The sequence below is a fragment of the Orcinus orca genome, chromosome 7, assembly GCF_937001465.1.
Source record: "Orcinus orca chromosome 7, mOrcOrc1.1, whole genome shotgun sequence".
In the NCBI taxonomy this organism is placed as follows: domain Eukaryota; kingdom Metazoa; phylum Chordata; class Mammalia; order Artiodactyla; family Delphinidae; genus Orcinus; species Orcinus orca.
In genome coordinates, this window is record NC_064565.1 from 47595226 (window position 1) to 47622215 (window position 26990).

The 26990-nt window shown below is 38.6% G+C and overlaps 2 protein-coding genes across 3 annotated transcripts in view; one reads left to right on the forward strand and one right to left on the reverse strand.

The window, feature by feature from the left end:
- Positions 1 to 26990, forward strand: part of PKP4 (plakophilin 4) — a 961933-nt gene that overhangs the window by 460149 nt on the left and 474794 nt on the right. The gene's annotated exons all lie outside the window — the stretch shown is intronic.
- Positions 1 to 26990, reverse strand: part of CCDC148 (coiled-coil domain containing 148) — a 338775-nt gene that overhangs the window by 94909 nt on the left and 216876 nt on the right. For both annotated transcript variants that reach the window (XM_049712716.1, XM_004276786.3), the window contains exon 12: positions 25993 to 26111. In XM_049712716.1, coding sequence (XP_049568673.1) covers positions 25993 to 26111 — 119 coding nt within the window. The remainder of the gene's footprint in view (positions 1 to 25992; positions 26112 to 26990) is intronic.

Consider the following 26990-nt stretch of genomic DNA (forward strand, 5'->3'; position numbering starts at 1 on the left):
GTCTACCGCCCCTGTCATTTTCTGCTTTCCTCAATACAATCATTGGCTTATACTATTGTCTTCTACACTTGATGTGCCTCCTACGTCTGACAATTTCACATGAAGGCACACCCAACATCTTGACTTCAAAGTTTATGGTCCTAATTTCTACATTATAGTTATCAGTCCTCCAGTCATACACCTGGGAATCAATTCATCAACCTGTAACACTCACTTAGCCCCAAGATTTTTCTCTCATTCTCTTGTGATTTTTTGCCTTTTCTCTTCAAATTTAGGATAATACTCTGCACAGCTCCCTCCCCCGTTTTAGGATTGTAAAACTCTTGTCAAAAATACTTTCTCCATCTTTGAGAAGTATCCTTTGTCCCTAGCTCAGAGCCTCTTTTTCTGGTCATAGACCACCCTGGAAACCATTTTTAAAAGATCATATACAGTATATCCTGAGAATTTTTTTCTGTTTAACTTTGCTTCCAAAGCTGCCAGTATTAATAGGAAGATCAGGTGGAAACACCGCCTCAACACCCAGCTTCTTCGGTTTTTTACTTAAGACACCAAAGTTTCTGGACACCTTCCACTTTTCTTCAAACTCACCATCCAAGCCAGAACAAGTGCACAGTGCCTGGTGGGTGCATGAGATTAGAACCTTGCTTCTGAATTGCGGGAGAGTTTACAGGGGAGGCAGCTCAGCTGATAGGGCCCAGAAGGTCTGTTCACTGGCAATTCCATATCAGTCGGTAGGGAGTCACAGTGATCGCTTCATGGGACTTAGTCATATGATTTCTTTCCTCTGCGGGGGTGCCTAAGAACCTTAGTCAAGTGCTAGAGCTGCCTCACACCAGCTGGAGAGCCGACTGCTAAACTTTCAGGATCTTTGCAAGCTAGTTGTTAAACATAGCCATTAATAAACATTAAATTACATAAAGTTAAAATGAAATAGACTGTATTTAAAAACTAAGGTAAAAATACTCGAAACTCATCATTGTCTAATTACTATTATCTAGGCTCTTGGGGTTATTTACAGCTATTGTATCTATATGGTAGAAATATAATGGTGTGTAATGGCATATTTCTTCCCAACTCTGTTCAATGACATCAAGTTGGTCATTTGAAATAAGCCATGGGGGAGGATCTATACCCCAGAAATCCTCAAACGCTACAAATCAGGGCTTACCCCCATCATCTCCTCCCACCCCAAGCCAGTTGTTAAATATTTACCAGTACATTATTGCTTTGAACCCACTTAGTAGTAAGATGAAAAAACACAAAAGTACAGTACGGTCATGTGAAATTCCCTATTTGACAATTCCTTCCAATCTGCTTTCCTTTCAACATGGTCTAACATCTCCCAAATCAAGGCCTTTGGAAGAAGAATCTATATCAAATAACTCACTTGAATAATGTTCAGTCTGAGTTGTTTATTTATTGGCTTTCCTCTCTAAGATGAAGTCAGAAATTCCTTTAAAGAAATTTTATATCTAAATTTTCTGTACTCAAAATCCCCTCTCTTTTACCCACATTGTCTCTTAGACCCTGCCCTGATGTGTGTTTGCATCAGTGTTTGTGTTTGTGTGTACATATCTGTGTGCACTATATAACACACAGATATGGTTATTTCTGATTGGCTAACTTTAGCTTAAAATAACTACAATTTAAGTCCAGCTCTGTATCTACTAAAACAGTAGAAAGGGAGATCATTAAATGTCTTAGAATCAATACTTGAATTCTTAGGAGGGAATTCAGGAGGAGGTCAGCAAATGTTATTAAAGGATCAGGAAACTGACTCAGGAAAATCTAAAGAAAGTAAGACTCCTTATATGGCAATGATAAGGCTAATGGGAAACTGAAAGTGATCTTGGAGACTGATTGGGAATTTTATACAGAGGTGTCATTGTTCTCTGTTTCCACTCAGGATAAGTCAAGAGGGATTCAACTTACAGCACTTTATAGAGAGAACTTTACAAGAATTCAGTAAGAGAAAATTATCTTAAGGTTTTTTTTCTCCTAAAGTTGTTTTTAATCAGCCATTTTAATCAATGATCCCACAGAAGCTTAAATTAAAGGTAGAGAGTCTTATTACTAAAAAGTTACCCCAAAAGGCACTCAATGGAAGGTGGGATGTCTGGATTTTCCCCACAAGTAGATATGGACTTTAGCTTTCTAAATATTCTTCAAAGTTCGAAGCTCAATTGAAGGTCATATTTACTAAGGCTAACCCAAATAGATAGGCATGTATAATTAAGGGATAAGGATATAAATACCTAAGACATGTAATACCGAATCAGACCAAAGAAACATTATATCTGAAACTCGGTTTCTGATCATGTCAATGAGGTCCTTTTGTGGGAGGCCATGTGAGGGGCTCAAATAAACAACTTCCCTTAATAATCCACTAGGTCCATTTGTGTGTCTAATTCCATTTTGAACTCACTCATGTATTTATATGTGCAACCTCCTAGGGTAATTACTTCCTTAGTTTTTACTACCACTCTCATGGTAGATATAGTTTCTATGTGAGGTTCTTCTAGTATCGTGGAATTTGCTGAATCTCTATGCATGCATTAAAATCCTTTCGGAAATAGAAAGTATATAAACCACTAAATGTATTCACTAATTGTTTAATGCAATTAATTATAATTAATCAAGTAATTAAAACAGAGTTTACCCTTCTTAAATCCCACAAGATTTAAGACTTCCAAGGATTTTCATAATTTGGCCTCTACTTATCCCATATCTTCTCTCACCACAAACTTTCCCCAACCCACCGCAAATTGTATGCTTCAACTATTCTAAATTATTTTTAGTTCCTTAAACTGCTATAGAAATTTGGCAGTTGACATTTCCCATTTCTGGAAGACGTTTTCTTTCCACCATGAAGACTTCCTGACTTCCCTCTGCCACCCTCTACCTGGTGGTTTAGGTGCTGCTCCCAAATGTTTCCATAGTACAGCTGCTTGCCCTCATGAAGAATGTTTGAATTCCCCATTAGACTGTCAGGTCCTTGAAAACAGAGACTGTGTCTTCTTTGTTCACTACTCTATGCCAAGACAGTAGGCATTCAATAATAATTATTAAATTTATAAAGTAAGTAGCTCAATGGATTTAAAATAACATCACCACTGTGTTTGTACCACTGTGTTGCATCCTGGCTCAGTCCATCAACTCTGGCCCTCTATAATCATGGCCCAACTTCATGGCCCTTATATTTATCATTTTCTGAATCACACTAGGAATCATGCAGTCCCCCAAATGCAAATTTATAACTATCTTATACACATGCCAGTTCATGCTTTTGCATTCTTTCCCAGTGTTACCTTGGATTTCACTGGACTTTTTGGCTGATATCTTCAAGCAAATACATGTAGTGGCCTCAAGATCTCTTTTATAGGTTGTAAAGAATCATTTAGAAAAAAAAAAAAAAAGAATCATTTAGAACTATTATCCTATAAGCATGGTTTGTAGGATAGAAGCAGCAGAAATGGTGTACTGAGTTTCAATTTATCTTGCATGATTTTGTATGTTACTGGCAGCACAAACTTTAGCCCTTTGTTAAGCAGAACTGAAAAGCCACTGTAAAGTTCAAGAATATCTCCTCCTCCAAGGAACAAAAGCAGGAGAAACTTTCATCGTGATGAGGGAAATCAAACAAAACTTGATTTTGAAACAGCTTTGTCCTCACAAAGGTGACTTCTTAAGGGAGGAAAGCAAAACTAGAGTGGAAAAATAGAGGCAGGAAGAATCAGACTAGTAAAGATTAGTCCAACATAAAGAAGTCTGCTGTAAAGTTGTGTGTAGGCTTTATGAGAATAGAAGAGGGTCATGGCAGCGAGGTATGAATTTTTAAAAAAATATCTTGGTCTGTAAGAGGTCTTACTTGACTTCATTAGTTTGCTCTAAGGTATATGATACTTTAAGCTTAGAAAATAACTTTCTTGTAAATTGTTTCAATAAAGAGATATGTTGATATTAAGACCAGTTTTCAGTTTATATGTTATTTTAAATTAGTTTCTATAACAGATCCTAGGTGCTTCTAGATGACATTTTCTGAAATAAATCAAGATTTTTAACTCCAAGTTCTTTCTGTCTTATAGGAAAATTGCAGGTGAATAAGGATGATCATTTTATTACAATTATTAGTAAAAATATAGTTATTCGCTTAAATTATTATTCAGAACAAATTTTTTCATTTGGGAATAAAAGGGTCAAATGATATAAACCTCCAGCTTGTGACTGATGACAATTAAAGATCGGTGATTAAAGCATAGACATTTTCTTCTCTGCCTTTCCCTCTCTTTATAAACTTGCTTTCTTAATGATTTTAATCAAAAGTTCAGAGAAAAATAGTTTTGATTTTATGTCATGAGGCTTTGAAAAGCAGCCCAAGAGAGTTGAGAACTCTCAAACTAATCATTCTGGTAGTGATTGCAAATCATTCTGATGGAGGGAGGAGGATAATTGAAAGATTCTGCACATTGGTCCAAAAAATCATCTGCACAAGACAGGATGGGGAGACAGGGTTTAGTGGCACCATGTATAAAGAAAATGGCCTTTATCTAGGTTCACACATTGAGACTGATTTTTATGTCTCACTAGTTTATTTTAGTCTGAACAATCCCATCACTTTTTTCTCCCAGGACACTGACTTTTTCGAAGCATTTAAAGAAGCTGTTTTGTAGAATGTCCCTCGTTTTCGGACTTGTCTGATTATTTCCTCTTGGTATCTAATAATCTCCTTTTATTCCTCTTCCCCTTGAATTTCCTGTAAGTTAGGTCTCAAACAGGGGTCAACAAACTACAACTCACAGGCTAAATCCAATCCCTTGCTTATTTTTGTAAATAAAGTTTTATTGGCACACAGCCACACCCATTTTTTTACATAGTGTCTATGGCTCCTTTCCGCTATAAGGACAGGGTCGAGTAGTTGTGACAGAGACCATGTGGCCCACAAAAACTAAAATAATTACAATCTGTCTCCTTCTAAAAAATGTCAATTCTTAGACTAGAAAATTGGTTGGATTGAAGTAAAATACCTTTGGCACAAAGGTGATGTATTTCCTATTCATCAATGCCAGGCTACTCAACTATCAGTGATGCTAAATTAGTACCCTTGATGAAGCTGGTGATAGCCAGATCTCCTCATTGTATGTAAAGGTACATATTTTTCCCTCTTTTCATTTAGTAAGTAATTCATGGAGTGACATTTTGGCTCTGTGTAAATATCCTATTACTCAAAAATCTTCCATCCAAAGGCTTTACTATTCATTGATGATCTTTGCCTGAAATAATTATTACATGAGGGATTGAAAAAGGTCATTTTCCAAATCTATCATTTTTTCAACATTTATCAGGTGGCACAATAAAACAGCCTAAGTTCACCTTATAAAGTCGAATCAGCTATTTTTTTTCCCCAATTAGCCCTGGTTCCTTTAGGTGAGGACGGTATTTAGAAATCGATATCTAAATTGATTTAGATACTAGACTGTATGATTTAGTATGTAGAGTGTATGACCTATAGGCCTGAAATAGTTTTATTATCTGGCCCTTTACAGAAGTTTACTGATCCCATCTAGTGGGATGACAGAAGGGAAGGGTACCACATATTTAAATGGTAGTAGGTATGCTCACTGCTACTGAAGTGTCATTGTTTCTAGTGATACATTCAGTGACGCTCTCCAGAGGAAGAAAAGTTTATTTTGAAAAGAAAAAAATCACACGTCCTCACTGATATTTTAATTTTATATTTAATATTATAGTCTCTCAAACACGAATTTAATATAGGTATCTTTTCTTATACACTGAGTCCTAGTCCGGTTAACATTAAAATATTCACTTGTATGTTTTATCCTACCACAAATATAAAATATTTCAAGCTCACAATACCAATGTTACCACTAATATTAAACCCACTGAATGAAGTTTAGGATTTCTTTCTAGCACTTTTTCACTTAGAATACATCCAAATAAGGATGTACAGGGCACTATTTTCAGAAGTCACTTGAAATAATTTTTTCTTCATGTGGTTATATTATTTTAGTTGGGGAGGCTATAAAAATTCTTATGACAGAGAAATTTGAATATGACTGGATGCTAGATGATATTATGGAATTACTGTTCATTTTCGTAGATATCATAATTGTCCTTGTTCTTAACAATTTCATGCCAAAGTACTTAATGGTGAGGTGTCATGATGTCTGCAACTTTCTTTTAAATAGTATGGCAAAACACAGCGTGTGTGTGTGTGTGTGTGTGTGTGTGTGTGTGTGTGTGTGTGTGTGTTGAGAGAGTGAGAGAGCAAGATTACAAATGATAAAGCAAATAGGGCACAGTACTAAAAATCCATAAATCTAGGTAATTTTTTTGTACTGTTCTTGCAACTCTTCTTTAAGCTTAAAATTTTATTGAAGTTAAAACTTAAAGAAATAGGTGGAGAAAAAAGAGAAGGATGATTATTAGCCCAATATGGATTCTTAAAAGTGATTCATATACACATGCATAAATACTTTGCCACCTTGGGCAAAATTAACTGATGTGTTTATCTTGGGGAAGAAGCTTTTAATTCTGCTCTGCTTTGGCAGGAGGATCAGACCATACCTAGAGCTCCAAGTGCTTTACTGTCAAAGGGAACAGACAAAAAGGAATGCAATGAGAGGAGAGAATGGTGCATTAGCTTGAACAAATGTCAAGTTTTCTTAGCTTTCCTTCATTCTAGTTAGGTCAGTCTAGAGGCTATTTAAGGCTAGAACTCAAGTATATAAAAAAGTTTTGCTTTTTTAAGCAACAGCATTAATGCCTCTCTCTTTCACCATCCCGTTAGACCTGGGGTTAGCAAACTTCTTCTGTAAAGAGCCAGATAAATGCTTTAGGCCTGTGGGCCATACAGTCATTGTATGGATCACACTGTCATTGTCACACTGGGCCACAGAGTTTCTGTGTGTGTTCTGTATGTGTTACACCATAGGTGTCACTATGGTGCACAAAAGCAGTCATAGACAAATGAATGGACATGGTTGTGTTCCAATAAAACTTTGCTTATGGACACAGAAATTTAAATTTCATATAGTTTCCACACAACATGATTTCTTCTTTTTTTTTTCAACCACTTAAAAATGTAAAAAAAAAAAAAATTCTTAGCTTGTAAGCAATGTGAAAAATAGACAGAGGGCTGGGTATGGCTAAAACCAGAGAAGAAAGGGGAAAACTTACAATTGTACCTTTGTATTGGTTGCCTTTTAGCTGCTCCACTTGGCTTTGATGAAGGAAAGGGGCTCCTTTAGATGGTATGACAGGTCAAAGCAGTTCTGTGCTCTCTCTTTTTTTTTTGTCTGTGCTGTGAGGCTTGCAAGATCTTAGTTCCCCGACTAAGGATTGAGGCCGGGCCCTCTGCATTGGAAGCACAGAGTCCTAAACACTGGACCACCAGGGAATTCCCAGCTCTGTGCTCTTATGTCATTGAGCAGACCATAGGAGTCTCTTCCCAGAGCTTCAAGATTAAACAAGGCCATGAACTGCTCTAAATAGGAAGACTCATTTCAAGTTTGTAATCAGTGTAGTTGGGAAGAGTCATAATTTAGGTAATCATAACTAGAACCATGATCTATCAGCCCAGGTCCCACCTGAAACTAGAGAGAAGTGTCTCCCTCGCTCCCGCTGCAAGGGAAGCCACTCCCCTGTCTTTGCACTCTAGGGCCTTTGCCTTGACAGATCCATGTAATGTTAATATCTCTGTGCAATCAAATTAGTTTGCTTCTAGATATGAACGTGTCTTATTTAAACAAATGTATATTAGATACTGATATAGGCAACTTCCTAAGTAATAACCTCTATTTACAATAATTTATATCCTTTGATAATACTTCCATAGTGACCCTGAACTATGATATGTGTTGAATCATGATGGTGCACTCCTTTGGCCAGTGAGGGTTTTCCCCTAAGCCTTCCTCCACTATAAATGACAAATGAGTTGAAAGCATACCCCTTCCAAAAACAGCTTATAAAAGAAAGGACTTATAGGGATGAGAATGGATATGTGGGAAGAGAAATAGATAACCATCCTTAATGTTTAAATGGTTGTCAAGGAAAAGAAGGTTCAGACTTGTTCCACATGGTCTCAAGCAATAGCAGGAGGATTAATGTATGGAAGCCAGTGAGACAGATCCAGGCTTACTACCAAAAGTAAATAAATAAAAAGAGGAAAAGAAAAAAAATAATCCAGTATCTGTCCGAAGATGAAATGGACTGCCCTGGAAGATAGGAAGTTTAGTATCAGGAAGTACTAAATTAGATTTCACTAGATTTCACTCTCATAAAATTAACAATTTGCTAGAAAAAATTAAAAATTTAACAAGTAATTACAATTAAAACATGGGTGTTGAGATTTTACAGATATAGGGCACAGTGATGGTCTTTAAACATGATCACAAATTCATTTATACTCTTCCTTTTGACAGTTTGGGTCCCCAAATTCCCTAAATTCCCTTGATGGGCCCATGTGATTTCCAAGGCTAGGTCATGAAAGGTCATGAGGCTTCTGCCTTGTTTGATGGAAGATGAGCTTCTGGAGCCCTGAGGTACCATGTAGGAAGTTCAGCTCCCCTAAGCCCACCGTGCTTTGAAGAAGTTAAGCCTCATGGAGAAACCATACAGAGCTCCAGTTGACAATTCCCAGCTATTCCTAACTTTCTAGTTATCCCAGTCCAAACGAAAGAGGTCACCAGATTATTCTAGCCCCACTCATTCAAGTCACTCCCATCCATTCACATCTTCCCAGCTGAGACTCCAGACATCATTAGGCAGAGACAAGCCATCCTCTCTGGGCCCTGTCCAAATTCCTGAGCCAATGGATCCATATGTATACTACTACTACTAATAATAATACTGTTGTTGTTTTATGCCAATAAGTTATGGGGTGGTTTGTAAGGCAGCAATAGATTATTTTTTTAAATTAATTAATTATTTTTATTTTATTTTTGGCTGTGTTGGGTCTTTGTTGCTGCACGTGGGCTTTCTCTAGTTGCAGAGAGCAGGGGCTACGCTTCATTGTGGTGCGTGGGCTTCTCATTGCAGTGGCTTCTCTTGTTGCGGAGCATGGGCTCTAGGTGCACGGGCTTCCATAGTTGTGGCTCGTGGGCTCTAGAGTGCAGGCTCAATAGTTGTGGCACTTCTCTGCAGCATCTGGAATCTTCCCGGACCAGGGCTCGAACCCGTGTCCCCTGCATTGGCAGGTGCGTTCTTAACCACTGCACCACCAGGGAAGCCCAGCAATAGTTTATTGCAACAGGGACCATGAGAATATATATCAAGACCTACCCTGTCTAAGGAGGACCAGAAAAGACCTCTCTGAGAAAGTCACATTTGAGCATGAAGAGACATGAGGAAGAAGTAGGAGTTAGCCACAAGAATGTTCTCAGTAGAAGAAACAGTCTGTCTGAAGAGCCAGTGGAGGCAAAAAAAACCCCTGGGGCCCTGCAGGAACTTACAGAGTGTGGTAGTCTGGAGAGAAGTGGGCAAGAGTCCAGTGGGAGATAAGAGATGAAACAGAGTCTGACCATGGCTCATTTCGTAAGCAACATTAAGGCATCTGAACTTTATCCGAAGTGTGAAGACAAACCACTGAAGGGTTTTCAGTATCAGAATGTTGTGATTGGATGTGTTTGCATAGCAGGCAAGTCTGATGTAGGGAGAAGCTGTAGCCCTAATTCAAGTGAGAGATGATAGTAGGCTGATCAGGATGGCAAAGAGGCTCAATATTGAAAAGGTGAATTCATGGTATTTACCAAGCCCTTGGCTGGGAGAGGTGGAGGTGGGGAGTGAGAGAAGGAGGAGTCCCCTGGGCTTCTGACTGAGGAGTAGGGTGAGCGGGGTGAGTCATTTACGAAAAGGAAACACTGGAAGAAGAACAGGTGGAAGGGGTGATGAGTAGTTCCATCTGGAGCATGGAAAATTTGAAGCGCCAGTGAGACATCCATGCGGCAAAGCCAGGAGACAGCTGGCTAAACATGATAGATAAGGAGGAGGGTATGGAGAGGAACTAACATTACCGAGTGTATTTTAATATGAGTGCTTTATAGATGTCATTTCCTTTAATTCTGCTAACAACCATGTGGGAGTGTTCAGAGAGGTAAGTAACTTTCCAAAGGTCACAGATACAGGAAGTGGTAACGTAGGGATTTCAGTATAGACCCTCTTACTCCATGTTCATAGTGAAAGACACATGGTACCCTTTCCCACTTAAAAAAAAATCACAATGTTGGGCAATACTCTTTGGATGTTGAAGGCAGCAAAGTCAGCATTTGGGAATGCCTCTCCATTCAGTTTAGTGGGTGACCTGAAAAGCTAGCAGTTTTGAACAGTGGCCAGAGCAAGAGAAAACTGTCCAGCTGGTCTAAGCCACAGTGCAGACAGCAATGCCATTTGGCCCTATGACACTGTGGATTCACTGGTGCACTGGTGTATTCTGGATGACCAGAATGTTCTGCAGAGCCTGCCAAAAACTTTTATAGGTCTTTGTATCAAAGAAACCCTCAGGATTCAGTGGCATGCTCATGATTTCTTTGCAAGTTATGCTTTTTCTTTTGAGAAATAGCTCTTGGCTTACTATTGGACCCTGGTAATTATTATGATAACTACTGTCAGTCAAGCAGGTACAATGTAATAGGCACTGTAGTAAGTGCTTCTATGTTTTAACTTATTTATTCCTCTCAACAACCAGGTATTATTTTTTATCTCTATTTTATAGGTATCAATTGGACTTTTGATTTTTAAGACACCAGATGACAATGAGACTAGCTACTCATAATAACCTGGGTATTATCTGAGCCCCCTGGCCATAAAGCTGGGAGTGGTTTGCAGCACAGACTAATGAAACAAAGTGCATTGGGATTGAGCATGACCTGAAGACAAAAGTAATTTGCCCAAACGGGTGGCTTTTTCTCCTTCTAACTGACATCCTTCCCTCAACCCACAACTATGGCCTGTGGGACATTCTCAATGACGAACTGACTGGGGGAGAAAAAAAAATGAACCAGACACAAGCAGGGCTATCCGCTTTGGTGGATAGCCCTGCTTCGAGGTGTCCTGAGAAGTGGTAAAGAAGGGAAATTTTCATTTGAGTATAATTTTAAAAGGAACATCTCAATGTCCACTTTACCTGAGCTAAAGGATTAGTGACTGCCACATATTACAGACTCAATAGATACTTTTTGAGTCAATGAATAAATGATGAATTAATAACATTTTGTGAAAAAAAATAACGTTTTGTGGAAAATAGTTCATGCCTGGGCCAGCTGGTTAGGGACATGGAAGGAATATGACTGGAAGATTTGTGACAGGAAGACTCAGACAGATTATATGGGTGGACCTGATGGAGTTGGGTAGAAGTAACTTATGGAGGTGATTTAGAAGAATTAGGTGGAAAAGATGATGTGCTATGCGTGTATCAATCTTCTTCTCCAGAAGCCTGGTACTTGCTCAATGGGCTCATGATAAAATGCCTCCAGTGGTGCGAACAGAAACTACATGTTGCTCAACTACACGGATTTGCCCTTATGAAGACTGATCTGGCTACTGCCACTCTGAGCCCTTGACAGGGTATATAAAACACCCGGGGAATTAGCCGGTGATGGCTGGTACATTATATCACACCTGTTCTATCATGGGAAAGGCAGAAAAACAATTTGGATTTTCTCTCCTTATACACCATGTTTGCACCATCTGTGCACTCAGTATCCCACAGAATGTTGCTTCATCCTAAGGAACTCCCTTCACTCTGTAAGATGTAAGACAACAGGCTGCAGCCCATATGCTGCCATCCTTATAAAACAGAGGAATGGTCTATTGATGACTCAGATACATCATGAGCTGGGGACTAATATTTTGTGAGGTTGAGTGCTATTTTATAGGAGGTGGTTTTTCTCTGAAGTAGTGACCAGTATATGGTGCTATTTCTCAGCATGGCCAGTATATGAACATAGGTGGACCAAAAAGTACAAGTGGGAATGGTGCTTTTCACTACAAACCCTAAAGACCCATTGGCAAAATTTCTGATTCCCAACCCTGAGATTCTACGCTCTGTTCACTTTAGCTTCTAATACTTCCACCAGGATGACAACAGTAACATTGAATTAGGAGCTGATGTAAGTATTTGTCTTTGGGGGTTTATAATAACAGTAAGTAAACAGGTAGAAAAGGAGGTTACAGTGCTTGCTGGAAAAAGTGACCTATCAAAGAGAAGTAGGACTGCTATTATTTAATAGAGGCAGGGAGAAGTAGAGGGAATCCAAGGAATTCCCAGGATACTTTCCGGTATCATGTGGCCAGTGGTAAAAGTCACCCTATACAAGCCAGAATAGGTTGACCCACTAGGTAAAGAATCTCACACAACCAAGATGCTGGCTAAAAGGAAAGGACACATGTAATGCATAACAGAGAAGAAAAATTATAAATTTGAATTGTGAACTTAACCATTTACCAAAGGAAGGCATTCATCCTTGATCTGCCATATACATACACACACATACATATCTATATACATACAATGTGTATAAATATATGTGTGTATATATATATTTATTTAAACTAATTTTCTGTCTGCTTCCTTCACCTCTCTTTTCCTTACAATTTTACATGAGATATGTTTATTGGTAGTAAACTTTAAAATTTAGTTCACAGGTCATGGAATATCAAGATGGATCATGACAGACTAGAGAATGATAGGGCAAAAAGATATCACCTGTAGATATTAAATTTAGGGCTGGATGTTATAATAAATGAGACTTTGAGTTGATTCCCTTTAGGAATGAGGTAAGCATGTTTTGGGTTCTAAAAGGTAAAATTACACAATGTTAGGTAGAAGGAAACTTTTGGGTAGTTTAAGTATAGAAAGAAGGGTACATGTTGATTTTGCCAGTTAAAGTTATGACTGTAAGAGACATTGTTTTTCTTTTTCTGTTTTTCTCAGCTTCTGCGCCCCTTCCTCTTTTTTAAGAAATCCCCACTGTAAGCTGATGCCAGATACTTGCTTTCCCAGCCTCCTCTGCAGCTACAGCATGAGCATCTGACCTGAGTTCAGCCCACCACAAACTTCACTTAGAAGCCAGTGATGCAAAGAAGCAAGGCCCGTGGAGATTCTGTTAAGGCCATGGTTAGTGGCAGTCGGGCAGGAATCTGAACAGAGGCACATTGCTAACAGTGATGTCCACAGTCCAGAGACAGCAGAGGAGGAGGTGCAAGCAGGGCATCTAATGGTCAGTGGTTGGACTCACTGGGATGATTCTGTAGAGGGAGTTGGGTTACTGTCTTGACTCTTTCTAATCTTCCCAGCCTCTGTTATTCCCAGCCATTTTCTGAGCTGGTTCTGTAGGTAATTCTGTAAGCTACCCAAATATCTTTCAACAAAATCTTTCTACTGCAAAATTCAACTAGAAATGATTTCTGTTGTTTGCAAACTAGAACCCTAGTTAATACAAGAGGGCTGGACTAGATGCTTTCCAAGATTCCTCCCAGCTCTAAAATTATACGACTCTATAGAACTCATATTAAAATATATAAAGTAAGAAAACAACCCTGATTGTAAACATGCTCCTTTCACTAACTAAATAATTACTTTAATATCACCTGATAGCTCTGTGTGTGTGTACACATATATATTTTTTTGCAGTAGTTCTGCAAACAAAGATAAACATCAAGTGCTTAAATCTATATTGTATCTGCCACAATAGTGGCATTTCGTGTAAGTTGCCATTACATTCCTCCCACTCCATGGCTTTATACTTCCATCATAGCTGCTAAATTTCTGCCTACCTAGCCCTGCAGCTTTATAAAATCTTCCTTAAGTTTATGCCTAAAAGTTATTTCATTACCTGAAAGTGCTTAGTAAAACTCCCGAGCTAAGGGGTAGGTGATAAAGACATCAATACCATACAAAGTGGTTGCTCCACTTTACTCAGTATTTACTCCAAATACTGTGTGGGGTGTTGGAGGACACAGCATCCCTTTGCTGCAGAAGAGGAACACAGCAAATCATCTACCGCTACGTATTAGTATAAATGCTGAATGGGAGAAAGGTAATGAAGTTTCAAAACATCCCAATGCCCAAAGAGAAACTTTCAAATATCTGTGGACCAAGATAAAAGTGTGTGTTCCTGGGGAAGAGAATATGAGATAACTTAATCTTGAAAATACCATAGAACGTAGCTCTTCTATTTGGAGTTATAGCATCTGTGATCATTTCATTGACATATACATATGAAAAAAAATAATGGTGGGCACTAAAGGGATGCAGTAATGCTCATTTTGTATTAAAAATGTATTATAAAGGGTTTCTGAATATTGCTTGCCCTCTACCAAACACATACCTGCTGACAATTCATTTTATGTCCTAAACAAGTAACTGCAACAGACAGATCAATTTGGCATATAGTAGAAATCCACTAGCTTTTTTTTTTAATGAGCAAAGAGTTCTAAAATCAAAAATCAAGCTTGTAAACATTAAAGTAAAAGCAGTCCAGGGCTTCCCTGGTGGCGCAGTGGTTGAGAGTCCGCCTGCCGATGCAGGGGACATGGGTTCGTGCCCCGGTCCGGGAAGATCCCCCATGCCGCGGAGCGGCTGGCCCCGTGAGCCATGGCCGCTGAGCCTGCGTGTCTGGAGCCTGCCCTCCGCAACGGGAGAGGCCACAACAGTGAGAGGCCTGCGTACCGCAAAAAAAGAAAAAAAAAAAAAAAAAAAAAGGCAGCCCAAACTACTATACAAAAGGCATTCTCCAATTACCTGTGGTTTGGAAAGGGCCACAGACCTGAAGCTGGACTTGTGTAACTCAGGAGATAAATCGCCGTCCGAGACCTTTAGAATGACAACTGGCTGAGCCATCCCTGCCCAGCTGGTGCTCCGTCTGCCCATGGCACAAGTTTGCTTATTCATTTTCACATTAAAATGACACTATATATTATGCTTTGTCCATAAATTTCTTAGCCTCCCTCTGTTGATCATGCTTGCTCAGCTAAGATCCATTCAAGGAGTACTATGATTATGTCCAAATGATCTGTGTATCAATGCCCCAGTATGTGAAAACATAGACACACATATATGCACACACCATAGTCAGTTATATTACACTGATGAGCAGGTTCTACATGTTATTATTATTTTTCTTTAGACAAAATTACCTCTGTGGGTTATAAGACAGCATGTTGGCTAACAGTGGGGTCTCTTGCAGCCTTTTAAATGAATGTTAATTTGTGAAACTCTCATGGTATCGTTTAAAAAACAGAACAGTCTTTCTAGGAACTATGTTTGCTTAGTGCCTCACAGTGACCCTTGGTCGACATCATTCGGCACAACCACTTGGAATGGGGATTTGGTTGGCAGAGATTTAATGAACAAGAACGTTCCCACTAATTCGGGGGAATCTCATGCTGAGAAGCAAAAACGTAACAAATGTTTGTAAAGTTTCTGTTGAAGTCACTTTACTGAACATGCTCTTTCAAAACCTCAAGGATTAGACCACGGACCCACTTCAAATGTTCTAATGTCTTCTAATATAACATGCTGAATTTTGCATATTGTTAAGAAAAGATGAAAATACAGAGAAACATCTGGTTTTACTACTTAGAAAATGCAATAACTGACAATTCCCTGCTGTTGGCAAGCACCCAAAAACACACACTAGATTAAGAAAGCCAATTTAGTGTTAGGAAGGCAGCTGGCTCTAGTTTCTTCCTTCCAAACGGTCACCGCCATCTTCAACTTCAAATATTTGTTTTACAACATAGGAAAACTCTCTTCTTTCGGAAACAATAACTAAAAACTAGTGTTTGTTACTGCTAAACAGGAGGGGCACCCTGCTATGCATTCTCTAGGCCTTTTAGAAAACATGGAGCTGTTCCTTTGGTCACATACACGAGAATCTACAAGAACAGTGATACTGTAGATATCAAGGGAACGGGCACTGTTCAAAAAGGAATGCCCCACAAATGTTACCATGGCAAAACTGGAAGAATCTACAATGTTGCCCAGCATGCTGTTGGTATCATTGTAAACAAACAAGGGCAAGATTCTTGCCAAGAGAATTAATGTGCATATTGAGCATATTAAGCACTCTAAGAGCCGAGACAGCTTCCTGAAACATGTGAAGGAAAATGATCAGAAAAAGAAGGAAGCCAAAGAGAAAGGTACTTGGGTTTAACTGAAGTGCCAGCCTGCCTCCAACCAGAGAAGCACACTTCGTAAGAACCAACAGAAAGGAGCCTGAACTGCTGGAGCCCATTCCCGAGGAACACCCACCATGGCATGATGGGTATAAAGAAAATAAAAGACCTGGACTGTAAAGAAAAAAAAAGCAAACACATTTGCATTCAAACACACACACACACACACACACACACGCACGTGCACACACACACACACACACACACACACACACCCTGCTTGGAGAGAAATGCAAGATTTTTCCTTACAGAGGATTCTTAGAATTGATAAACTCCCCCATGAATGTAAAGTTTCACCGACATGACTTCCCTAAACAATTTCAGTGAGGGTATAGCATTGGGCAAAGAGAAATTAGGAGCACTTCTACAAAAAGTGGAATCTTCTCAAGAATCCAATAGATGATTTGAGGCCCATACTTCAGAAAGTACGGAAAGAACTCTAGTACACTGGTTCTCAAATGTTGCTGCACTTCAGAATCTCCTGAGGATTTTCAAAAACTGCTGGGGCAGAAATCCCATTGCCAGGGATTCTGATTTAATTGGTCTGGGGCCAGACCTGGACCATCATGACTTTCGAATGCTTCCCAGGTGATTCTACTGTATCAAAGAATGGAAATCCTGTTCTTGTGTTACATTAGCATTGACCGATGAAGTGCTTAGAGCCTGTACCTTCTATTTGTTGGCTGTGCCCAGCTTCAGTTTTCTGGTTATAAAATGATATCCAGAAGAACTGCTTAGCCAAGTTAATTTGCTTTTAGAAATCTTTAAAATTACCTTCTACAGCATATAGTTTAAAACATTTTTAATATGCTAAAATTATTACGAAGGAGGTAAATGGAAAAGGCAGGCTATTTATGAAAGGCCACACTTATATCCATCCTTGTGGAAACAATAATTGGCAAATACAGAAGAAGGAAGGTATATGTTAGCTGCAAGAGAGCTGAACTGCCGAAAAGTTAGAGACTGAACATTTGAACAAGGATTTACAAAATGTCCTAATGACTAGGGGAGCCCGTGCATGGAAGGGTGATGTAATTTCTGCTCGTTTACTCTGCAAATTTCAATAGTAATGGGAAGCAATACGATGTTAAGGAAAGACAAAAAATGAGATATGACCATTACGTGTCCTTACTTTCTACTCCTCCCTGTGTGTATCTAACATAAAGAATACTTGGTAAAGAAAGTTTTGGGAGACAATACAAGTATGTTTAAAATTACTCAAAAACAAAAGAAACATAAACATCACAGAACCATCACAGCTTACAGAGCTACACGCCACAGTTACTAGGGCTGTGCCATTGGCCCCAACAGGCCCCAGGAGGAAGGCTGTGCATTCAGAGTCCTGCTGGAAAGAAAGAAAGAACCACTGTATGTAGAAGAAGAGAGAAAGTTTAGCTTCAATCAGTGGGTGGGAAAAGAAGGCTCTGGGGAAAGCCATCAGGAGATCAAATGACAAGGAAGCAGGAAGACCAGAAAAGAGCTCTGAGTGAAGAATCAGCGAAATTAGATAATACCAGGTATAAATATTGTGGTAAAAAGCCAAGGAGAAGTATATGTTCTTATGTCTATTTTGAAGACTGCCATTTCTGTTACCTGAAGAGGGTACTCCTGTATTTGGATTCACATATTCACTTCTATACATTTCCCACTACTTCCTACTTTTCCCACCAATTTGAAGCCCACAGCCAAACAATCAATGAAAATAGAAAAGTATGTTTTATTTATTATTTTTAAAAATACTGTGGGTGTTTTCTTACTACCAGAAATTTATGCTCGTTGTGGAAATTTTGGAAAATGCAGGAATATAAAGAAGAAAATCAAAACTGTCTTTCATTTCATTACCTGGAAACAAAAACTGTTATCATAATATAGATATTAAAGTGAAAACATTTTGAAAATATTAACCTCATCTATTTTATTTCTCCTGGATATCATGTTTTCCTTTGGCCATTCCACTAGTGTGGAAGGAGAAGTAGGTGAGGTTCTCAGATGCCAACTTCATCACTTTCTACCCCTTAGTGAATCAACTGTAACTAGTGGGGGGTTATTAGAAACACTGAGATAGCTATGGGAGAGTCCAAGAACATGGGGCTAGTTTCCTACTTTCCTGGTAAAAAATGCTCCCCAGGGAAGCCCTGCGTTTAGCATGGCATCCTGTCCAGCATGACGTAGGAAGGGGAGGTGTTTAGAGATTACATGAGAGAACATTTGACCCCATGGTTTGTGCAAGGTTTTGCTGGAAGTATAAGCCATGTGCTGGGAAAACCAGGGCTGGCAAGACCTGAGGAGGGGACCTCAGGACCAGAGGCAATGGCAGGGTGTGTAGTCAGCAGCAGCATATATATTAACCAGCATCCTAAGGCTCAGTGGATCCAGTTATGTTACCAGCAGATTACCTGAGGACCAAGGCCTATTCCCAAAGACAAGCAATACCAAGGACAAACTGGTAAGGACAGTGAAGACCTTGAAAGATACAAGATGATGAGAAAAGCAGGGTTCAAAATTTATATAAAATATGATATCAATTCTATAAGGGAGTCAGAATCTGCAGGTAGATCAGTCATTCAACCCTCCACTGACAGGAGGCCACTAAGCTTTATTGTGCACCTCCACTGGCCAATATGGATCCACTAACCACATGAGGTTATTCTGCACTTGAAGTGTAACTAGTTCAAACTGAAATGTGCTGAAAGTGTAAAATGTACAGCAGATTTCAAAGATTTCGTATGAAAATAAGAATGTAAACTATGTCATTAATAATTTTTATGTTGACAGCATATTGAAATAATAATGTTTCTGGATAGATCAGGTTAAATAAAATGTATTATTAAAATCAATTACACAGGCTACTTTTTACATCTTTAAACGTAGATAACAGAAAATTTTAAATTACATATGTGATTCACATAATATTTTTTTGGATAGCACTGCCTTGTACCCTGGGGAGGTGGAGGGATGAGGTGAAATTGTGGAGGGTAATGAGGACCCTGAGGGGCATCAGAACCTGCAGGCTGACTAGCCATCCCATCCTTCTACTGGGGGAGGTTGTCTGACCTCCAGCAGAGTTTCTACCTTACCCCCCAAAGAGATAGAGATAATCTGAAATGAGACCATTTAGAAATGAAAGAGCCTGAGATACTTTTAATTTTAAAAGTTTCCATTTTTCTTCACTACCCTACAGGAAGGGGACTCATAAAAAAGTTGAAATCAGTTACTATTCTTCATGCATTTGGAATAATGTGAGTGAATATTTGACCTTTGTACAAATTAACGTCTTTTATAAAAATCATACTTTACATAAATTTTAAAACTTCCTTTTTTAACCATTCTGCATACATTAATATTAATCTTTTACCAACAAGAAAGGAAGCTATATTGCCTTGGCAAAACAGACTTAAAAAGTAATGCTGGGGCTTCCCTGGTAGCGCAGTGGTTGAGAGTCTGCCTGCTGATGCAGGGGACACAGGTTCGTGCCCCAGTCCGGGAGGATCCCACATGCCGCAGAGCGGCTGGGCCCGTGAGCCATGGCCGCTGAGCCTGTGCGTCCGGAGCCTGTGCTCTGCAACGGGAGAGGCCACAGCGGTGAGAGGCCCACGTACGGCAAAAAAAAAAAAAAAAAAGAAAAGAAAAAAAGTAATGCTGAAGTGGAATATTATTCATCAGTAAAAAGGAGAAGAATGAATGATACACGCTACCATATGGATGACCCTCAAAAACATTATGCTAAGGGAAAGAACTCAGATGCATTACATTTATATAAAATGTCTAGAAAAGGCAAATCTACTGCGTACGAAATAGATCAGTGGTCATTTGGGGCTGGGAGTGGGATTGGGACTTAATGCAAATACGTATGAAAATCTTTTGGGGGTGAGGTAAATGATTTAAAACTGGACTATTGTGATGGTCGTACAATTATATAAATGTACTTCATCTAAGTGTAAATCACTTAATTGTACACTTAAAAGAGGGGAATTTGTGATATATGCGTTATTCTTCAATAAAGAGTTTTTTATTACGTTAAAAGTAACAGTGTTGGTAGCTTCCCATAAATCATGACGAATTTTTGCACATTTTTATGAAAAGACAGAAAATAGAAAAGTAGAAGAAACTGAAACCTACCATCAACCTTGTCTTTGGCAAGCACCCCAATATCTACCAATTTATTGTTAGGACATCAAAAGTGAAACGTAAACTATTTAAAAATTAAATAATAAAAACGTATTTCAAGCCTTGTAGAAAGTGGCCAAAGATATACAGATAATAAAAACCTACAGCCAATTGAATTTATTAGAAAATGAAAGAGATCAAAAACAAAATAACTAAAAGCTTTCAACCCAAGAGGACAGAAAAAGCTCAATAATATTCAGAATCATGTTTCTTCCTCTGTCTTCCCTCAAACACCATCCCTAGTGAAATGAATCACCATATTTTACCTGATCTAAATACTTTATAAGCATCTGTCACCTCTGCATTCCCACTGCCACTTCTTAGTTCAGACACTTTTCTCACATAGCAACTAAAGAAAATTTATAATCGGCTCCTTGGTCACTCATTTCTACTTATTCCAAAATAATTTCCAGGCCTTCACCAGAGTGGGGAAGGGGGAACTATGAAATCTTCTAAAGAACCTAAGAGAAGATTTGAACTGGAGAGCTACTCTGGAAGGATGATCCTAGACTGGAGATTAAATGTGGCATATATGTCAGCTCTCCTTAATAAAATTTCAAAATCTGTTGATTTTTTGCATTGAAATTTGATATAATAATACATTTTTGAAAAGAACAATGAGTGAACCCTTGTACTATCAGATAGCAAAACAGAATAAATAAAACGGCATGGTACTGATGTAGAAATATAAATATAGATCAGTTTTTATTTAATCTAATCAAGAGCCCATATGAATATAAAAGCACAGTTAGAAGTGTAATATATAATAAACGGTGGCATTTCAAATCAGTGCAGAAGGATGAATCATTAAATAATTGGTGTCGTGATACCTATCAGTTTAGACCAAAATATGAAAGTCAGACATTTTGCTCCAATCTTTTATGAAAAGAAATCCCAGATGGCTAAACTTTAGAAGAAACATGGATAATATATAATATTTTTAATATTGGGGCTTCTGCTTTGCAGAAAGTGATACTCAACCAGGAGTAAAAAGAGGGTATGATGTCCAGCTTTGCCTCTGCTTGTCAAGTTGTGTTCCATGGTTCAGAAGGGGCGTCTTGTCTTTTCCTAATCTGTCTGCTTCCTGTAGGGGATCTATGTACTTTGCCCCTGGAAAGGGGCACCTTTTCTAATTGGCACAAAAGCCTTATATGCTAGCAGCAAACAATAAATAGTACTTAATAATAAACAGGTAATTTGTACATACATAAATCGGTTTTTTGTTTGTTTGTTTGTTTTTACACAAATGGTTGCTATAAATTGATTGTGTTCCTCCAAAATTCATATGTTGAAGCCCTAAACCCTGATGTAATGGTATTTGGAGATGAGTCCTTTGGGAAATAATTAGGTTTAGATGAGGTAATGAGGGTGGGGCCCTCATGATGGGATTAGTGCTCTATAAGAAGAGACACCAGAGAGCTTGCTGTCTCTCTTCCCACCTTCTAGGGATAAAATAAGAAGGCAGCTGTCTACAAGCTAGGAAGAGAGTTCTTACCAGAAACAGACCATACTGGTACCTTGATCTTGGGGCTTCTAGCCGCCAGAACTGTGAGAAAATAAATCTCTGTTGTTTAAACCACCAGCCTATGGTATTTTGTTATGGCAACTGGAGTGAATACAATAGTATTATATTGTAAAATGTATTGGGTCTTTGTTGTTGTTCTTAAACTCATTTTTTATGTAGGTGTATGTAGATAGTTTGTATGTATATGTATTAAACAACTGATAACAGAGAGAACTTCTAGAGGACAGATTGCATGAGGCTAGTGATCAAGGGGCACTGTTTCCTTAACCTTAACATTTTATTTTTATTTATTTGGCTATGCCACGTGGCTTGAGAGATCTTAGTTCCCTGACCAGGGATTGAACCTGGGCCACAGCAGTGAAAGTGCCAAGTCCTAGCCCCTTGGCCACCAGGGAATTCCCAACATTTTATTTTTTATGAGTGTCCTCATTCTTACACGGTTTATTTAAAATATCTTAAATACTTAAATATTTTGAAAACAAATTATGTTAGATGGTATCTCATGTTTTAAAAAGTCAATTGATAGTAATCATTATATTTAATGAATACTCACTATGTTCCTGCTGTGTGTTCTATTTAACATCTCACTTACTCCTTGTAACAATCCTATGACGTAGATACTATTTATGTCTTCATTTTACAGATGAAGAAACTGAAGCACAGAAAAGTGAAATGACTTACCCAAAGGTTACACAGCTATAAAGGATAGAGCCAGGATTCTAATGTTCACAACCTGATTCTAGAGTCTTCCGCCTCAACCTCTTTGGCATGTTGAGAAAGGAAAATAGGGCATTAGGAGGCTAGTGGAAATTTTGGCAAAAACAATTTTTAAAAAGTGATGAGGGTTGGGACTTCCCTGGTGGTGCAGTGGTTAAGAATCTGCCTCCCAATGCAGGGGACATGGGTTCAAGCCCTGGTCCAGGAAGATCCCACATGCCGTGGAGCAACTAAGCCCGTGCACCACAACTAATGAGCCTGCGGTCTAGGGCTCATGAGCCACAACTACTGAGCCCACATGCCACAACTACTGAAGCCCGCGTGCCTAGAGCCCGTGCTCCACAACAAGAGAAGCCACCGCAATGAGAAGCCCACGCACTGCAATGAAGAGTAGCCCCCGCTCGCCGCAACTAGAGAAAGCCTGTACACAGCAATGAAGACCCAACACAGCCAAAAATAAATAAATTAATTAATTAATTAATTAACCTAAAAAAAAGTGATGAGGGCAAAAGGTAGCTTGTAATAGATTGAGATGGGAAATCTAATTAATAAATAAAAGGAATTGCTATATCTCTTTACTATGTTGAACTTCTTAAGATTGCCAATACTTAACCATTTGTTGACCCACAAAAATGGAATTTCCTTACGATTCAACCTGATGTATGTGCTAATTTACGAGTATTGTTTTCAAGACACTTAATCTTAGAATTAGAAAATAGAAAAAGGAAATAAACAACAGAACTTTTCAAATCCTCAAGGCTATGTGTATGTGTGTTTTTAACAGATCTGGAAATTGCTTCAAGCCTTCTTATTCTGACATGAGAAAAATGTGCCTACAGCTAAAATATCACACATGAGATTTGTGAATTGTATTTCAGTAGTAGAAAAAATACGTTTTAACCAATCAACCACATTTCTTAGCATCAGAATGGTTACAAACAAACACAACTTCTGGTTCTTGTCAGAAGCAAAAGCTATCAGCATTTTTGCATGTTAAATTCCATCTCTCTAAATCACAAAATGAGGACTGTCCTTTCATCTACAATATCATCCAAAATTTTCTGAGAATTCTTTTCTGATATATTATCTGGATATTTTAATGGCCTTCCTCACTGATTTCCCACTGGCATGCAAGCGTTGGATTCATAATTATCTGAATCTATAACATTTCATATACACAGATCATAAACCCTTAAAAGCTGATGGCTCACTTAGCCCTCAAAAGTTATCCACTTCAATTTTACAAAGGACAAAACAGAGCCTCGTAGAGGCTGAGTCAGCTTGATAATTATTGGGACAAGAAACACACAACTGAAATGGCTCTGTAATCAAAGAAACTTCCTGGCTATGAGGGCAGATTTTACTAGAAGCATGTCTCCTAGATGCTGGGACTTCACATCTGTTCCTTTTTACCTACCCCTTTAATTCCTGTGGCTCTCTTTTGTTTCCCCAGTGTAGTTTCAGACTATCCAACCAGCCTTTTGACCCCCACATTTGCCTTGCCTTTAGTACTTAGCTGCTTGTTCCTGTCTGACCCATGGCCTGGCCTGCCTTCTGGTATCCTCCTATATCTTGGTTTGTGCTTGTTTAACTGATTTCTCACTGGTTGTTTCATCTCTTAGCCTTGAGCCCTAGGTTTGCTATATTATTGGCTTGCTTCATAATAGATTAAACTCAATTATAAATCCTGAGATACCTGGAAAATCATGTGAATTTTATCCAGAAAGTTGTTGGGAACTGCATGGCATCTGTGTGGAACCACAGATTCACTCTGCAAGCTTGGTCACTGGAGTCTGACATAATTCCCATGGGTCACAAAGGAAGCTTCCTAGATATAAGTGAACCTTGTTGTGTAAAATAGTTATGTCATCCTAAGTTATGATAAGTCTAAAATGCAATTTTTATTAGTTTAGTAGACTTCATTTTTTAGAGCAGTTTTAGGTTCACAGTGAAATTGAGCAGAAAGTATAAAGAGTTCCGTGCAATTTTTTTTTACACTGACGAACTGTAAAGAAAACTTGTGATTTATGTTATGAAATGTAAGATCTATTTTTAATATACCTTTTGTGAAAATCTACTCAGGAGCTAGCTAAACTAGATAACTATGCCAGTTACCACTTTATTGTCTCTCAGCTCCAAATCTCCCTTCATTGTCTGCTCTATGAAAATAGAGTTGGACCCTGTAACTATTTCTTCTCTGCAGCTGGTACAATGCTTAGCCATGTCAGAAAAGGGTACAGGAGGAATGCTGAAGAAGGAAGGAGCTTTCCTTCCTAGTTCCAGTGTTTACTCCTTCTTGTTCCTGCTTTGTGGCTACCAGCAGCATGTGTGGGGGACACCCAGTGGTGTTTGTGGAGTTCAGTTGCACCCCGTGGCCAGTTTCCCATCAAATTTCAGAGGTACTCCCATGGTCAGGTTCCCACTGAGTCTTGCAGGCATAAGCACCACAATGCTTGACTTCCAGCTTCGGTCTCCTGCACGCAGGTAGGGTGTTGCCTGCTTGCCCCGTGACTAGGAACAAGTTCTGGATGAGCCCATCCAAGAACCTCTCCACCATGTGGCGGGCACCACCACACCTTCTACATTGAGGTCTGAATCCCAACCACAGAGAGGGGGGCCCCACCTCCAAATTTGTTCCTTCCATGAGAACCCTCCCTTCAGCCCTGCAGCATTCTTTAAAGTTCTTTATCCCTTTATATAACAGAGATTTTTTTGGTTAGAATTAATAATTCTTTATCTTAAACTTTCCCTATCCTAATTACCATGTTGTCTCTGTCTCCTCACTGACCCTGACTGATGTAGTAACCTTGAGAAAAATAATTTTAATTTTTCAGTGCACTCATTCATAAAATGAGGAAACTGGATTAGTTGATCTCAAATGTCCTTTCCAGCTCTAAAACTGCGTTATTCTAGAGAATTCAGGTTTTTCCTATACCGTTGGGTACATCTTAAGTATACTAGAATGAATACCACAGAGCACAGAATAATTGCGTACTGTCTTCCTCAGCCTCAGTCGTAGTAAATGACTTTTTATCTGAATAATGGTTTCCTCCTTCTGGGTCAAAATATTAAGTCACAGCAGCAGCCAGTATTATTTCACACACACAGTGGGCAATCAAATACTATGAAATCCTCTGTGAGGATTTTAACTAGGAAGCTCTCTGAGGAACAAAATGGAAAACTAGAGATTCATGTATGAATATGAGAGTTTAAAATACATTATAAGTATCATTTTATTCATTTATGAATATAAATATTGTAAGGACACATTAAGTATAGAAAAATGCTCCCTCTGATATTATTTATCCTAACACATTACGGAAGACTCCATTCACCTAACACATTACAGAATTCCATTACCACACAATTTAAATTTTTTCTTTTACCTTTCTCTGTCTTTTACTGACTGTTCAGCCATTAATTTCTTCAGTTCTTCCAGACGCTGAAGATCTCTCATTTCCATTTCTTGCCATTTCTGCTCTCTTTTAGCCCAGTATTTTCTTATCTATTGCATAAATATCACATAAAATTTAAATTAACAACAGGTATGTTAAAAACAAGAAACAAAGTTATAACAACATTATCCATTGTTTCATATAGCAAATATTGAGTTTAAATGACCCTTCATCTTTTTTATCTCTTAGATCTGCCTACAGTGTATTGGCAACAGAAAAAATAAGTTAAAACACAAAAATACATGTCCTGAGAAGCTGCATGTTTTAACAGTTTCTGAAGTGGAAATGTAACTTGTGCTGAGACCTAAGGTTTTAATCTATGGCTAAAATAATCAGCTTTCAGGGAACCACAATAAAAGCATGTTATTGTCTCTAAAGTATATGATCTACCTGTTACTCAAGGATATTTTTATCCTCTTATGGTAATGTAGTCTTTAACAAATATAGCATTAAACCTATTTTTACTTTAAAAGCACGAGTTTATTTATACTAATGGACAGCAGGATGTTGAAAGTTTTATGCTTCTGGGGAAGTGGCAGGAGATAGGTGGGAGGAAGGAGGAAAAGAAAAAATTAGCAGGGTTGTGATAAATAGTAGTTCCGACTCATGTGGTAACATGAAGGACAGATTTATCAGGCTCAAAAAGGTGAAAGCGTTGTTCCTCACTAGGCATGTTTTACTTCCTTTTTCTGGGAATGGAGGCAGAATGAGAAAACCTGAAGCACACATAAGCTATTTTTAGGGAGCTAAAAAAATTATTGCCTTAGTGATGGGGCAGTTGAAGTTTATGTTTAATTGACAGAGGACCATTCAACCACTCTGGCCTGCCATGTTGTGTCTGGGTCAAGAGAGTGGTTTCTTGCTGGTAAAAAACAGTACCTTAATGGTGAATGGCAGTGAGTGACCACGAGCAGAGAGGCTTTGGTAGA